Source organism: Haliotis rufescens, unplaced genomic scaffold (genome assembly GCF_023055435.1).
Source record: "Haliotis rufescens isolate VD_foot unplaced genomic scaffold, xgHalRufe1.0.p SCAF_17, whole genome shotgun sequence".
NCBI lineage: Eukaryota > Metazoa > Mollusca > Gastropoda > Lepetellida > Haliotidae > Haliotis > Haliotis rufescens.
In genome coordinates this window covers 29,660,574-29,677,131 of record NW_025963857.1, presented here as the reverse complement: position 1 = coordinate 29,677,131, position 16,558 = coordinate 29,660,574, and the positions used below count along the sequence as shown (strand labels likewise).

General features: G+C 38.0%; 2 protein-coding genes across 4 annotated transcripts in view; one reads left to right on the top strand and one right to left on the bottom strand.

Annotated features, from left to right (window-relative positions):
* The window catches only part of LOC124126589, a 77,420-nt gene extending 66,526 nt beyond the window's left edge, over nt 1-10,894 (bottom strand). Inside the window, exon 1 of one of the 3 annotated variants that reach the window (XR_006858647.2) lies at nt 10,709-10,836. The gene's annotated coding sequence lies outside the window, so the exon portion shown is untranslated. Of the gene's footprint in view, nt 1-10,708 lie in introns of all 3 variants that reach the window. The other 2 variants (XR_006858646.2, XM_048397854.1) reach the window with 2 other exon arrangements.
* LOC124119438 (aurora kinase A-B-like) lies at nt 317-15,976 on the top strand. Its single transcript, XM_046481930.2, has 2 exons — nt 317-1,012; nt 11,844-15,976. Exons 1-2 carry the CDS (start codon nt 955-957, stop codon nt 13,934-13,936), a joined length of 2,151 nt encoding a protein of 716 aa, XP_046337886.2. The 5' UTR covers nt 317-954; the 3' UTR covers nt 13,937-15,976.
* The last annotated feature ends 582 nt before the right edge of the window (nt 15,977-16,558 follow it).

Genomic DNA, 16,558 nt, shown 5'->3' with positions numbered 1-16,558 from the left:
CAAATCTGCTAAATTCTCCCAGTGTTCTGGCGATTATTTGCATGAAGAAACAGATCAGCAGTTTGTAGGATGGGAAAACATTGGGATGCCTACTTCTTGCCTTATTATCCTATCCCCAAATTTTCGGCCCTATTTACATTTGTTTGTTTGTTGTTTAACGCCGCACTCAGCAATATTCCAGCTATATGACGGCGGTCTGTAAATAATGGAGTCTGAACCAGATAATCCAATGATTGACATCATGAACACCGATCCACGCAATTGGGATCGATGACATGCATCAACCAAGTCAGCGAGCCTGACCACCCGATCCCATTAGTCGCCTCTTACGACAAGCATAGTCGCCTTTTATGGCATTTTGATCGTTTTTTGTTCGTGTAGAACAGTGTTTTTTTTGTGAAGGGTAAGCTGGCGTAGTCAACTGACATTGTCCACTGAAGTAGTTTCCTTTCGAACAATCTTTAAAACTACTTTCTACCAAAATTTCACAAACATTACATGAAATAAGAATTTTGATATTGTCTAATTTTAGTTATAACAAGTTAAAGTGTATCTTTTCATCGATATGTAAGATTTAATACCGTAACAAAAAAAGTGCAATGAAAATTTGCAAGAAAACAATGACCACTTGACCTCAGGTCATTGCTATGTAATAGCCAATCAGAATCCTCAAAATATTTGCGCGACTACGCGGATTAAGTCGATTTTGTTTTTAAAAAAATAATACGTGTAGATTTTATTATGGACTGTAATTTAAAATGGAACAAAACACAAAAGTTTACTCAGTGCCATCACCATGATGAAATTCTCTTTGAAAATTGTGTTCTCAAAGGCTGAAAAGCCGCACTACATTTGTGACGTCATAGAAGTGTGACGTCACAGATAGTTAGTATCCCGAGACATCGGACCACATGCGGCTGTGCCCACTATCTCGCAGACGTTTTCTTCTTAGAAATGGCGACAATACTCAAGTTGAAGAGTATCTCGAATCCTTCAATCGTCGTGAATTATGGTAAGTATCTGACAAACAAAGTTTCTCAATTTTCATGATAAAATAGCCTGATAAATCAATTGTAGATGGGCGTCATTTCATAAAATATACTTTACGAGTCCCTATACTTATATACTGTGGTAATAACATTTTCTTTCGTAAATGATCAGTTAGTTTTGTAATGTTTGGTGTTTACAGTGCATTATTGAAGTTTTAAAGGCGTCCCAAGGGGTGTTAATGCCCATAAAATTATAAAATTTGGCGTGAGGCGTAGTGAAACGTCTAAGCGGTCTTCCGGTTTACAGTGATAGGTTAAGGCAGATAGCCTGGGGTGAGTGAGTGAACGTTGTGTCAAGTTGTGCAGGCTATAACAGGACCAACTACAGTAAATCAAATCTTGACTGAAAAAAATATGTTCTTTTCAGTATGTAATCACAAGGCCGCTCGTTGTTACATATTATGCACCGATCTCCATTTCAGAAGTGTAACTGGAGACTATGATATTTTAATGTTGGCATATTAATATTTCTGAACGGAGAAAAGCAAAGCCACTAACATGGAATCTCATACATCGTTGTGAAACTCATCAAACTGCAGCAACATTCATTGTTATGTTAACTATTGCTTTAATTGAGGCGAAGGAAACTAGTAATCTCATATTGCTAACATTAGACTTCTTGAGATTAAATATACGTCATTTTTACTTATCTTCATAATATCATACTAATACATATTGCTGTATATATTGTTGGGTTAATATATTTTATTGCGTTCATGTTCAATGTTGCAATTGGCGTGACCAGCTGACTGCTTTACTACAAAAGTCTAGATCATTATTAGGGAGTAGAGTCGCCAGAGACAATTCTCTCTCCAATCTTGGTAATCATTAAACGGGAGCTAGGCTTATGTAAAGTGTACGATTCGAGTAACTGAAATACCGCTTTGTCTGACCACTCGAAGTTTGTTTGGTATGTATTTCAATCTAACATTAAACGAGTATTATTTACAAAGGGACAATGTCATAATCTCACACATGACACTAATTACAATGTACAGGCCAAGACTAACAATGGATAGCAGACCAAGTTCCCCTTTAACTGCTAAATTGATACACATTATAAAAATATAGTTGCATGTGTGACATTGAGACTTGTCTGAGCTTTTTTGACTAATCATTCACGGCAAGATTGCAATAATACACAGGATGAAATAATAGTTTATTAGTGACAGTGACATCTTTTCTGTTAAAATGGGGTTATTATTAACTACATGCTTCATAAACAATATAGAGCTGTAGTTTAATGTGACTCTGAAAATGTGTTTGTGTAACATTTACTGCTAGACTGATGTACATCCTCCAAACTATTATTAACAGTATTATGTGTGACACTGAAACATATTGATTACATTAATCATCAACAGCTTCATTGATATACATCATAACACAAACGCATTATTAATGACACCGAGAAAACAGTTGTGTATGTAGTGTATGGTACCCATAAACTGTTACATTTATATACATCACAAATCTGTTGTTTTTGAGTAAAGAAGGTTTACGATTAAAACTTGCTTGATATACTTTACACCACAACTGTAGTTTAATATGTAACACTGAGACATTGTCTCAGTCTGATTAGGACATTAACTGCCAATCTGATAGGTATATTTTGACATGTGATGTGTGATTTTTCCTACTATAAAATATAAACCGAACAATGCACCATTGTAAATTAGGGTAAATATTAACTGCTTGTATGATATACCACACCACATAAAATAATTTAACATTTAATGTGCTATGCCGAGAGTCAAAGACAGTGTCTCTGTAATTACAGTAATAATTAACTGCTTGTTGATATGCTGTACATGAAACAATTGTAGTTTAATTGCTAATGTGAGATGATTTGTCTGTGTAATTGGGGTGAGATAACTGGCTGTATGATATAGTATACAACATAAATCTATAGTTTAATGTCCTATGTTGAGAGTCAGAGACAGTGTCTCTGTGTAATTATAGCAACTATTAACTGCTTGTTTGATATACTATGCATTATAAAACTATAGTTTAGTGTGCTATGCTTGGATAGTGTGTCTGTGTAATAATAGTAACGATTAACTGCTAGTTTGATATACTATGCATTATAAAACTAAAGCTTAGTGTGCTATGCTGGGATAGTGTGTCTGTGTAATTATAGCAACTATTAACTGCTTGTTTGATATACTATGCATTATAAAACTATAGTTTAGTGTGCTATGCTGGGACAGTGTGTCTGTGTAATTATAGTAACGATTAACTGCTAGTTTGATATACTATGCATTATAAAACTATAGTTTAGTGCGCTATGCTGGGACAGTGTGTCTGTGTAATTATAGTAACGATTAACTGCTAGTTTGATATACTATGCATTATAAAACTATAGTTTAGTGTGCTATGCTGGGACAGTGTCTGTGTGTAATTATAGTAACTATTAACTGCTTGTTTGATATACTATGCATTATAAAACTGTAGTTTAGTGTGCTATGCTGGGATAGTGTGTCTGTGTAATTATAGTAACGATTAACTGCTAGTTTGATATACTATGCATTATAAAACTATAGTTTAGTGTGCTATGCTGGGACAGTGTGTCTGTGTAATTATAGCAACTATTAACTGCTAGTTTGATATACTATGCATTATAAAACTATAGTTTAGTGTGCTATGCTGGGACAGTGTCTCTGTGTAATTATAGTAACGATAAACTGCTAGTTTGATATACTATGCATTATAAAACTATAGTTTAGTGTGCTATGCTGGGACAGTGTCTCTGTGTAATTATAGTAACTATTAACTGCTTGTTTGATATACTATGCATTATAAAACTATAGTTTAGTGTGCTATGCTGGGACAGTGTGTCTGTGTAATTATAGTAACGATAAACTGCTAGTTTGATATACTATGCATTATAAAACTATAGTTTAGTGTGCTATGCTGGGACAGTGTCTCTGTGTAATTATAGTAACTATTAACTGCTTGTTTGATATACTATGCATTAAAAAAATATAGTTTAGTGTGCTATGCTGGGATAGTGTGTCTGTGTAATTATAGTAACGATTAACTGCTAGTTTGATATACTATGCATTATAAAACTAAAGCTTAGTGTGCTATGCTGGAAAAGGGTGTCTGTGTAATGATAGTAATAATTAACTAATTGTTTGATATGCTATACATGATTACATCAAAAAACTATAGTCTAATGTGCTATGCTGGGACAGTGTCTCTGTTATTAAAGTAACAATTAACTGCTTGTTGATATGCTGTACATAAAACAATTGTGTTAATGTGCTAATGTGAGATGATGTGTCTGTGTAATTGGGGTGAGATAACTGCCTGTATGATATAGTATACAACATCAATCTATAGTTTAATGTCCTATGCTGAGAGTCAGAGACAGTGTTTCTGTGTAATTATAGTACCTATCAACTGCTTGTTTGATATACTATGCATTGTAAAACTATAGTTTAGTGTGCTATGCTGGGATAGTGTGTCTGTGTAATTATAGTAACGATTAACTGCTAGTTTGATATACTATGCATTATAAAACTAAAGCTTAGTGTGCTATGCTGGGATAGTGTGTCTGTGTAATTATAGTAACGATTAACTGCTAGTTTGATATACTATGCATTTTAAAACTATAGTTTAGTGTGCTATGCTGGGATAGTGTGTCTGTGTAATTATAGTAATAATTAACTATTTGTTTGATATCCCATACATGATTACATCACAAAACTATAGTCTAATATGTTATGCTGAGACATTGTTTCTGTGCAGTGATAGTAATGACAAACAGCTAGTTAGATATGCTATTCATCATAAAACTACAGTCTAATGTGCTATGCTGAGACATTGTTTCTGTGCAGTGATAGTAATGGCAAACTGCTAGTTAGATATGCTATTCATCATAAAACTACAGTCTAATGTGCTATGCTGAGACATTGTTTCTGTGCAGTGATAGTAATGGCAAACTGCTAGTTAGATATGCTATTCATCATAAAACTACAGTCTAATGTGCTTTGCTGAGACATTGTTTCTGTGCAGTAATAGTAATGACAAACTGCTAGTTAGATATGCTATTCATCATAAAACTACATTTTTATGTGCTTTGCTGAGACATTGTGTCTGTGCAGTGGTAGAAATGACAAACTGCTAGTTAGATATGCTATGCTATTTATAATAAAACTACAGTCTTATGTGCTACGCTGAGACATTGTTTCTGTGCAGTGATAGTAATGATAAACTGCTGGTTAGATATGCTATTCATCATAAAACTTCAGTCTAATGTGCTATGCTAAGACATTGTTTCTGTGCAGTGATAGTAATGACAAACTGCTAGTTAGATATGCTATTCATCATAAAACTACATTTTTATGTGCTTTGCTGAGACATTGTGTCTGTGCAGTGGTAGAAATGACAAACTGCTAGTTAGATATGCTATGCTATTTATAATAAAACTACAGTCTTATGTGCTACGCTGAGACATTGTTTCTGTGCAGTGATAGTAATGGCAAACTGCTAGTTAGATATGCTATTTATAATAAAACTACAGTCTGATGTGCTATGCTAAGACATTGTTTCTGTGCAGTGATAGTAATGATAAACTGCTAGTTAGATATGCTATTCATCATAAAACTACAGTCTAATGTGGTTTGCTGAGACATTGTGTCTGTGCAGTGGTAGAAATGACAAACTGCTAGTTAGATATGCTATGCTATTTATAATAAAACTACAGTCTTATGTGCTACGCTGAGACATTGTTTCTGTGCAGTGATAGTAATGGGAAACTGCTAGTTAGACATGCTATTCATCATAAAACTACAGTCTAATATGCTATGCTGAGACATTGTTTCTGTGCAGTGATAGTAATGACAAACTGCTGGTTAGATATGCTATTCATCATAAAACTACAGTCTTATGTGCTATGCTAAGACATTGATTCTGTGCAGTGGTAGTAATGACAAACTGCTGGTTAGATATGCTATTTATAATAAAACTACAGTCTTATGTGCTATGCTGAGACATTGTTTCTGTGCAGTGAAAGTAATGGCAAACTGCCAGTTAGATATGCTATTTATAATAAAACTACAGTCTAATGTGCTATGCTGAGACATTGTTTCTGTGCAGTGGTAGTAATGACAAACTGCTAGTTAGATATGCTATGCTATTCATCATAAAACTACAGTCTTATGTGCTATTCTGAGACATTGTTTCTGTGCAGTGATAGTAATGACAAACTGCTAGTTAGATATGCTATTCATCATAAAACTACAGTCTAATGTGCTATGCTGAGACATTGTTTCTGTGCAGTGATAGTACTGACAAACTGCTAGTTAGATATGCTATGCTATTCATCATAAAACTACAGTCTAATGTGCTATGCTGAGACATTGTTTCTGTGCAGTGATAGTAATGGCAAACTGCTAGTTAGATATGCTATTCATCATAAAAAAATACAGTCTAATGTGCTATGCTGAGACATTGTTTCTGTGCAGTGATAGCTATGACAAACTGCTAGTTAGATATGCTATTCATCATAAAACTACAGTCTAATATGCTATGCTGAGACATTGTTTCTGTGCAGTGATATTAATGACAAACTGCTAGTTAGATATGCTATTCTATTCATCATAAAACTACCGTCTAATGTGCTATGCTGTGACATTGTTTCTGTGCAGTGATAGTAATGACAAACTGCCAGTTAGATATGCTATGCTATTCATCATAAAACTACAGTCTAATGTGCTTTGCTGACATATTGTTTCTGTGCAGTGATAGAAATGGCAAACTGCTAGTTAGATATGCTATTCATTATAAAACTACAGTCTAATGTGCTATGCTGAGACATTGTTTCTGTGCAGTGATAGTAATGACAAACTGCTAGTTAGATATGCTATTCATCATAAAACTACAGTCTTATGTGCTATGCTGAGACATTGTTTCTGTGCAGTGATAGTAATGACAAACTGCTAGTTAGATATGCTATTCATCATAAAACTACAGCCTAATGTGCTATGCTGAGACATTGTTTCTGTGCAGTGATAGTTATGACTAACAGCTAGTTAGATATGCTATTCATCATAAAACTACAGTCTAATGTGCTATGCTGAGACATTGTTTCTGTGCAGTGATAGTAATGGCAAACTGCTAGTTAGATATGCTATTCATCATAAAACTACAGTCTAATGTGCTATGCTGAGACATTGTTTCTGTGCAGTAATAGTTATGACTAACAGCTAGTTAGATATGCTATTCATCATAAAACAACAGTCTTATGTGCTATGCTGAGACATTGTTTCTGTGCAGTGATAGGTATAACTAACAGCTAGTTAGATATGCTATTCATCATAAAACTACAGTCTAATGTGCTATGCTGAGACATTGTTTCTGTGCAGTGATAGTACTGACAAACTGCTAGTTAGATATGCTATGGTATTCATCATAAAAAAATACAGTCTAATGTGCTATGCTGAGACATTGTTTCTGTGCAGTGATAGTAATGACAAACTGCTGGTTAGATATGCTATTCATCATAAAAATACAGTCTAATGTGCTATGCTGAGACATTGTTTCTGTGCAGTGATAGTAATGACAAACTGCTAGTTAGATATGCTATTCATCATAAAACTACAGTCTAATGTGCTATGCTGAGACATTGTTTCTGTGCAGTGATAGTAATGACAAACTGCTAGTTAGATATGCTATTCATCATAAAACTACAGTCTGATGTGCTATGCTGAGACATTGTTTCTGTGCAGTGATAGCTATGACAAACTGCTAGTTAGATATGCTATTCATCATAAAACTACAGTCTAATATGCTATGCTGAGACATTGTTTCTGTGCAGTGATATTAATGACAAACTGCTAGTTAGATATGCTATTCTATTCATCATAAAACTACCGTCTAATGTGCTATGCTGAGACATTGTTTCTGTGCAGTGATAGTAATGACAAACTGCCAGTTAGATATGCTATGCTATTCATCATAAAACTACAGTCTAATGTGCTTTGCTGACATATTGTTTCTGTGCAGTGATAGAAATGGCAAACTGCTAGTTAGACATGCTATTCATTATAAAACTACAGTCTAATGTGCTATGCTGAGACATTGTTTCTGTGCAGTGATAGTAATGACAAACTGCTAGTTAGATATGCTATTCATCATAAAACTACAGTCTTATGTGCTATGCTGAGACATTGTTTCTGTGCAGTGATAGTAATGACAAACTGCTAGTTAGATATGCTATTCATCATAAAACTACAGCCTAATGTGCTATGCTGAGACATTGTTTCTGTGCAGTGATAGTTATGACTAACAGCTAGTTAGATATGCTATTCATCATAAAACTACAGCCTAATGTGCTATGCTGAGACATTGTTTCTGTGCAGTAATAGTTATGACTAACAGCTAGTTAGATATGCTATTCATCATAAAACTACAGTCTTATGTGCTACGCTGAGACATTGTTTCTGTGCAGTGATAGGTATAACTAACAGCTAGTTAGATATGCTATTCATCATAAAACTACAGTCTAATGTGTTATGCTGAGACATTGTTTCTGTGCAGTGATAGTAATGGCAAACTGCTAGTTAGATATGCTATTCATCATAAAACTACAGTCTAATGTGTTATGCTGAGACATTGTTTCTGTGCAGTGATAGTAATGACCAACTGCTGGTTAGATATGCTATTCATCATAAAACTACAGCCTAATGTGCTATGCTGAGACATTGTTTCTGTGCAGTGATAATAATGACAAACAGCTAGTTAGATATGCTATTCATCATAAAACTACAGCCTAATGTGCTATGCTGAGACACTGTCTTTGTTATTAAAGGAAAGATTAACTACTTATTTCATATACTATGCAATACAAAACTATAGTTTAATGTTCTATGCTGATATAATGTGTCTGTGTAATAAGGGTGATAATTAACTGCTTGTATGATATACCACACCACATAAAATATAGTTTAATGTGCTATGCTGAGAGTCAGAGACAGTGTCTCTGTTTAATTAATTAACTGCTTGTTTGATAAACTATAAATAATAAAACTTTAGTTTAAGTCCTCTGTGGAGACACATCTTTGTGTAATTAGGGTAATAATCATGTGGCCACCTCTGTGGTCACTTCTGGTTCAATCCCTGGCCGCATCATACAAGAAGACGTTAAAGGATGGTACATGTTGTTACCCCACCTCGGGGCTAAAACAAGGACTGGTCAGCTCGGAGTGAGTATACTGTGTCTGAGTGGGGTATTCATGTTGAACTGCGGCATGGTATCTCAGTGGGCACTATAAAATTGGCATCTGTCACCTCACCTCAATAATCATGTATCTGTTTGGACTGTTAGTTTCATATGTAATGCTGAGATATTGTCTGTGTGCAATTAGGGTAATCTCTAACTGCTGGATTTGAATACCACATAAAACCCTAGTTTTACACACTATAAAATGCTTGTCACTTGTTTGAAAATAATACAATGTCTGTTTTGTAGGTTTTGTTTCAACAAATTGTATTGTCAATATGATTGAGAACATTGTCTCTCACTGTTAAATTATACATATAAGTATATATCATGATATATTGAATATGTACAATATACAATGTACATACATAAATACATATATAAAAACATACATTGACCTGCAATAATGATATTATTGATAATATATAGTGCGAAAGATTACACAGAGTTGTATCAAGGAATATACCAGTATATGGTTTAGTGGTTTTAGTGGTGGCACTGTGGTTTAATTTAAATAATAATGGCCCAAGAAAATTCTCAAAAAAAGTCTGAAAAGTCTTCAAACAAAATTCCACCACCACCACCCCAGAATATCAAATGGTCGGTCCCTACTCTTTAAGGTATATACTGATATATTCACACTTCATACACTTAAGACACTGTGACACTGTATATTAAGATCAGCATTAATAAACTACACATCACACAGTTATATTTTATTTTTAATGTGTGACAATGAGACAGTGTCTGTGGGTAATTAGGGTAGTCATGATTACCTGCGAGACTGATACACATAATATAATTATATTTTGATGTTAGACACTAGCAAAATGTCTATCAATAGATATTTCAATCAGGACTTCACATTCACGTGATGAAACATTACCCCAAACTGAGTATTAAACTCTGTTTGTATGCAATTGGTCCTGTTATCAGTGAAATACCAAACTACACAATCATTATTAGTTATACTTATATTTCGATATAGAGATCTATCTCCATGTTTGAAAGTCATGCACCAAGTGCAAATCGTATCGTCAGGATATAGGTCTATTGTGCACCTTTGTAACTGCAAACCAAAGAGATAAGCCTACACAATATATTATAAAAGTACTACGCACAAACAGAAAACTCTAGCCTACAACGAGCAACATGTTAAATTGCAGTAACTCTACATTTCATTAGACGGGATAACAAACTGGGTTAAAGTAAACTTGTCGAAATGTACCCAGGGTACAAAGCAATGGTAACAACAAAACAAGATCGAGAACAACAGCGTAAACGACGGTTTAGGCGGTTATGTGAAACGTCAACATGGTCAACGTCTTCCCACAGCCTCTGCAAAGTGTCAAGCAGATAGTTTCGACCTCAACAAAACAAACATGAACTTTAGGCTTCACTCGCCTTTCAACAACAGGTCACAATCGCTTACTTAATCGGCATGTCTAAAGCTGTATACTGTAGATCTAGGAATTATCCTCCACTGAAGATTTCAAACGTTACGGTAGTGGCAGCCATTTTTGTTCACTCTCTCAAGGGGAGACCACTCCATTCGCATCATAAACTTGATGTGGAGATTCATCAGTCCTTTATTGTGTGGGATGTACATACAGTTCGACCCCCAGTTGGTCCATTTGTTTTATTATCAGGAGCTTGTAATATAGAGATGCTATTGTGTCCATTTCTTCACTGGGGTTTTGCAACAAGAAGTCATGGGAAAATTGTAATAATATTTTCCACGCCGTTTTAATAACATACATTTAGTATTTCTACATGAAAATAATATCAGCGTTTTCAGGTAAATCGTTGTGATAAGCATGGTATTTGACGAGGAAATATAAATGTTCTATTAATGTTGTATTTTCTTAACGATATCAATTATCTTATTTGAAAAAAACATTAGTATACTCCAGTGAAATATCAATTTTATATTTGTCAGATTAATAATGTTTTTCACAGACGAATATATTGAAATATGCAATAGTTTGAAAAGAATTAGTGATGTTATTATCAACATCTTTTATATAATATTTGCACGAGTCAAATTGAAACATGAAACCGGAGATACAGAAATGCTGTTTCTCTGTGACTTGTATCAACCTATGGTTTGTCCATTCGCGATTGTTTACAGGCCGCAGTTATATAGAATCGACTGCGACGTTAATCAACATTCACTCACTCAGTACAACCAGATTTCAAATTTCTGCGACATATTTGTTGTTCCCCGAATCATGATGCCCTTGAATATCAACCCCTGATCATATAAGTCATAGAAACACATTGAGAAACTTTTTCATAGAAACATATTAAATGATAGTCAAAAAGTAATCCATGTGGACATGTGATTAAATTGTAGTGGAAGGGTGGGTGAACGTGGACCAAAGATAGATGTATTTGAGCCCAAATGTAATATACTTCGCAGAGTTACCCATCCTTTTCATTGAGTAGGGCATGAGGCAAACGAGGCATGTTTTATTTTTGGTTTCGGCCTCAGTTAAATGTTTATAAGAATGTCCCCAACACCGCAATCATGCTTACCCTGTAGCTTGCATATACTTCCTTTCCAGGTTCACGTACGAGGTTCCTGTCCAAGACACCCGGTCCCCACAATGTTGCGGCTGAAACTTGGGGATCCTATTTCAATTCTTCTGGGGAACAGGTGGATAATATCCTAAGCCCATCTGTTCATTCATCAGCCCCGAGTGGTGACAAATCTGTTGATGACGTTAAGAAGAGGGCCCCTCCTCAAGAGCTGGGATCACCTGCTCAAAAGCCTGATGAGCCACAAGGGGAAGCACCATCTGACCATCAGCTTGAACCATCGGTGGAAAACTCATCATCTGACGAGCACTCTCTAGCTCCATGGAAGAGTCCATCTCCAACACCTGATGAGAGTTCATCGGTTCACGGGCCCACTCCAACAAGTGAGAAGACTCCATCAATTCACCGACGCACTCCAACAAGAGAGAAGAGTCCATCCATTCACGGACCAACTCCATCACGTGAAAAGAGTCCATCAGTTCATGGACACACTCCCACAAGAGAGAGAAGTCCATCCATTCACGTGTCCAGTCCATCACGTGAAAAGAGTCCATCAGTTCATGGACACACTCCCACAAGTGTGAAGAGTCCATCAATTCAAGAGTCTACTCCAACACGTGAAAAGCGTCCATCCGTTCACGGATCCACACCAACCCGATGGAAGAGTCCTGTTCACGAACTTGCTCGAGCCCGAGGGAAGACTCCATCTGTTCACGTGCCTGCTCCAGCCCGAGGGAAGACTCCATCTGTTCACGTGCCTTCTCCAGCCCGAGGGAAGACTCCATTAGCTCACATGCCTGATCTAGCCCGAGGGAAGACTCCATCTGTTCACGTGCCTGCTCCAGCCCGAGGGAAGACTCCATCTGTTCACATGCCTTCTCCAGCCCGAGGGAAGACTCCATCTGTTCACATGCCTTCTCCAGTCCGAGGGAAGACTCCATTAGCTCACATGCCTGATCTAGCCCGAGGGAAGACTCCATCTGTCCACGTGCCTTCTCCAGCCCGAGGGAAGACTCCATTAGCTCACGTGCCTGCTCCAACCCGAGGGAAGACTCCATCAGCTCACGTGCCTGCTCCAGCCCGAGGGAATACTCCATCAGCTCACGTGCCTGCTCCAGCCCGACGGAAAATTCCATCAGTTCACGTTCCTGATCCAGGCCGAGGGAAGACACCATCAGTTCACGTGCCTGTTCCAGGCCAAGGGAAGACTCCATCAGCTCACGGGAAGCCTGACACGGGGAAGACCTTCGCAGTCAAGACGCCCCGCCCTCCTGATGACATTCCAGAACCGAACTTCACTGGCCAGCTCATCAACGGGTATCACTTCGAATCACTCATCAGTTCAGGTGGTGCTGCAGTAGTATATCGGGTGAAGAAGGACGGGGTGTTGTACGCAGCAAAGGTTTCTATGATGAAGTGCCACCGTGATGGCTTCGTTAAAGAAACGTGGGAGAATGAATTTAACATCTTAACATCTTTGAACCATCATAATATCATCAAAGCCTACGAACTGTTCCGACATGCAGGTAGGATGATTATGATCATGGAGTTGGTCAAAGGATATGACATGGATTATTTCATTTCAAATCATTCTGTCAGATGGAGGCAGAAGTATCTCAAAACCATTGCAAAACAGGTCTTTTCAGCCCTCAGATATCTCCACCGTCAAAATATAGTCCACAGAGACATCAAGCCGGATAACATCCTCATAGGCCCAAAGCATACGGTAAAAATAATTGACTTCGGTGGGGCACTTAAGCTGACAGAAGTGCAGAAACCAGAATACAGGCTGCCTACCTTCTATACGCCCGTCTACGCCCCACCGGAAGTACATACTGAGGACATGCGTGCCACACGAGACACCTGGGCAAGATCGTTTGATGTATGGAGTACCGGTGTGACCATCTACGAAGCCCTAACGGGAAAATTCCCATTCCCTATCAAACATGATCTTATAAGTAGAATGTCATTTTTCTACAAGGGACCGGATTTCGCAGCTTTGAAAAACATAGACAGCAACGTCGTGAATCTTGTCAAACGATGCTTAGATCTCAATCCATCAGGGCGTATTACAGCAAGACGCGCTCTGCAGTCAAAGTATTTTTGGGGCGTCTTTTGAAAACTATGATAGAAGCAACTCCTTCCTGTCGACACGGGTGCTGGACTACCCCTGTGCCCATGCTTGTCGTGTAAGACGATTAAAACGGGTATCAGGTGTCACAATGGCCGCTGAGCAGGGATCACATGCCCTCGGCTTGGTGACAACCGAGGACGAATATCCGCTCAGCTGTGACGTAATCGATGTGTGTCATCGTACCTCGACGAAATGGATCGTTGCACGCACTACCGACCCTGGATTGTCTGGTCCAGACTCGATTACGCCCCAGACCGCCGTCATGTAGTTGGGAAAGTTCTGACAGTGGCGTAAAGCTGTATTCTTCACTTGATTAACATTCTTGTAAACTATCATTCTAATCTCGAAAAGAAAATCATATGTTAGTCTTGTTGTTCAGCACCATCGACAGTATTCCAGCTTGCTTTATTGTTTTTGTCATTGTATTTGCATTGATTGTCCCATTCACCTGATTGTCAGTATTTTTTGTCTGTTATGTGATTATTGGCCCTCCTTACAATGTATGTGTAAGCGCCTGTAGTATACACACACATCTGCATCAGCGGCCGCTGGGGATCAGCTTGTCAAAGGCTCCCACAGTGTGACCAGAAAAGGCATGATGAACTGATGATATAAAATGTGAGTAGCATTTGTCTTCGTCTGGCCAGGTTAGCTTACACCAAGCACCAGGATTATGTGAAAGACCAACGTTATAGCACGGTCGCTGATCAGTGACCAATGTGCACTGTGGCATGTGATGAAGTAACTACCATGTGTTGCCTGTACCTCTGTGTGATCAGGGAACAGCGCTTTCATAAGAAATATGTATATTTATGTGATCAAAGAACAGCCTATCATATGAATTATGTATCTCTAGTCATCAAAGAACAGTGCTGTCACATGAAATCCTTATTGGGATGAATGGACGCCAATATTACAGACATATGTTATTTAAGTTTTTATTGTAGATTTTGCTTCCGGTTTAGTGAGTCAAGAAATAATACAAAAAAATACAAAATACAAAATACAAAAAAATATTGTGGCCAGGATTGTATATTGCATTGCCAAATGGTAACAATGAGCATTGAAAGGCGGCTATATTGCAGCTGCTGCTATTATTGAATGTGTTGTTGGATAATAATAATATGTATTTGCCCCCAATATTTACGTTGGTAAAGAACATTATTGTCACCTGTTGAATCTCCCTATATGTGATGATAATTACTGTGTTGCCTGTACCTCAATGTGATGAAGGGTCACAACTGACTTGAATTGCCTGTACCTCAATGTGATGAAGGATCACAACTGTCTTAGATTGCCTGTTCTTCAATGTGATGAAGGATCATAACTGACTTGTGTTGCCTGTACCTCAATGTGATGAAGGGTCACAGCTGTCTTGAATTGCCTGTACCTCAATGTGATGAAGTGTCACAACTGTCTTGAATTGCCTGCACCTCAATGTGATGAAGGATCACAACTGCCTTGTGCTGCCTGTACCTCAATGTGATGAAGGATCACAACTGCCTTCTGTTGCCTATACCTCAATGTGATGAAGGATCACAACTGTCTTGTGTTGCCTGTACCTCAATGTGATGAAGGATCACAACTGCCTTGTGTTGCCTGTACCCCAATGTGATGAAGGATCACAACTGCCTTGTGTTGCCTGTACCTCAATGTGATGAAGGATCACAACTGCCTTGTGTTGCCTGTACCTCAATGTGATGAAGGATCACAACTGCCTTGTGTTGCCTGTACCTCAATGTGATGAAGGATCACAACTGACTTGTGTTGCCTGTACCTCAATGTGATGAAGGGTCACAACTGCCTTGTGCTGCCTATACCTCAATTTGATGAAGGGTCACAACTGCCTTGTGTGGCCTGTACCTCAATGTGATGAAGGATCACAACTGTCTTGTGCTGCCTGTACCTCAATGTGATGAAGTGTCACTGCTCCTATGTGCTGCCTGTACCTCAATGTGATGAAGGATCACAATTGTCTTGTGCTGCCTGTTCCTCAATTTGATGAAGGGTCACAACTGTCTTATATTGCCTGTACTTTAATGTGATGAAGGATCACAACTGCCTTGTGTTGCCTGTACCTCAATGTGATGAAGGATCACAACTGCCTTGTGTTGCCTGTACCTCAATGTGATGAAGGATCACAACTGCCTTGTGTTGCCTGTACCTCAATGTGATGAAGGATCACAACTGCCTTGTGTTGCCTGTACCCCAATGTGATGAAGGATCACAACTGACTTGTGTTGCCTATACCTCAATGTGATGAAGGGTCACAACTGACTTGTGTTGCCTGCACCTCAATGTGATGAAGGGTCACAACTGCCTTGTGTTGCCTGTACCTCAATGTGATGAAGGATCACAACTGCCTTGTGTTGCCTGTACCTCAATGTGATGAAGTGTCACTGCTCCTATGTGCTGCCAATACCTCAATGTGATAAAGTGTCACTGCTCCAATGTGCTGCCTATACCTCAATGTGATGAAGGATCACAACTGCCTTGTGTTGCCTGTACCTCAATGTGATGAAGGGTCACAGCTGTCTTGAATTGCCTGCACCTCAATGTGATGAAGGATCACAACTGCCTTGTGCTGCCTATACCTCAATGTGATGA

Excerpts from the sequence above, each read along its gene's own strand:
- LOC124119438 (XM_046481930.2), top strand. The coding sequence starts at position 955 with ATGGCGACAATACTCAAGTTGAAGAGTATCTCGAATCCTTCAATCGTC. Across the intron at positions 1,013-11,843 it reads TTCAATCGTCGTGAATTATG|GTTCACGTACGAGGTTCCTG; the intron begins GTAAGTATCTGA and ends CTTCCTTTCCAG.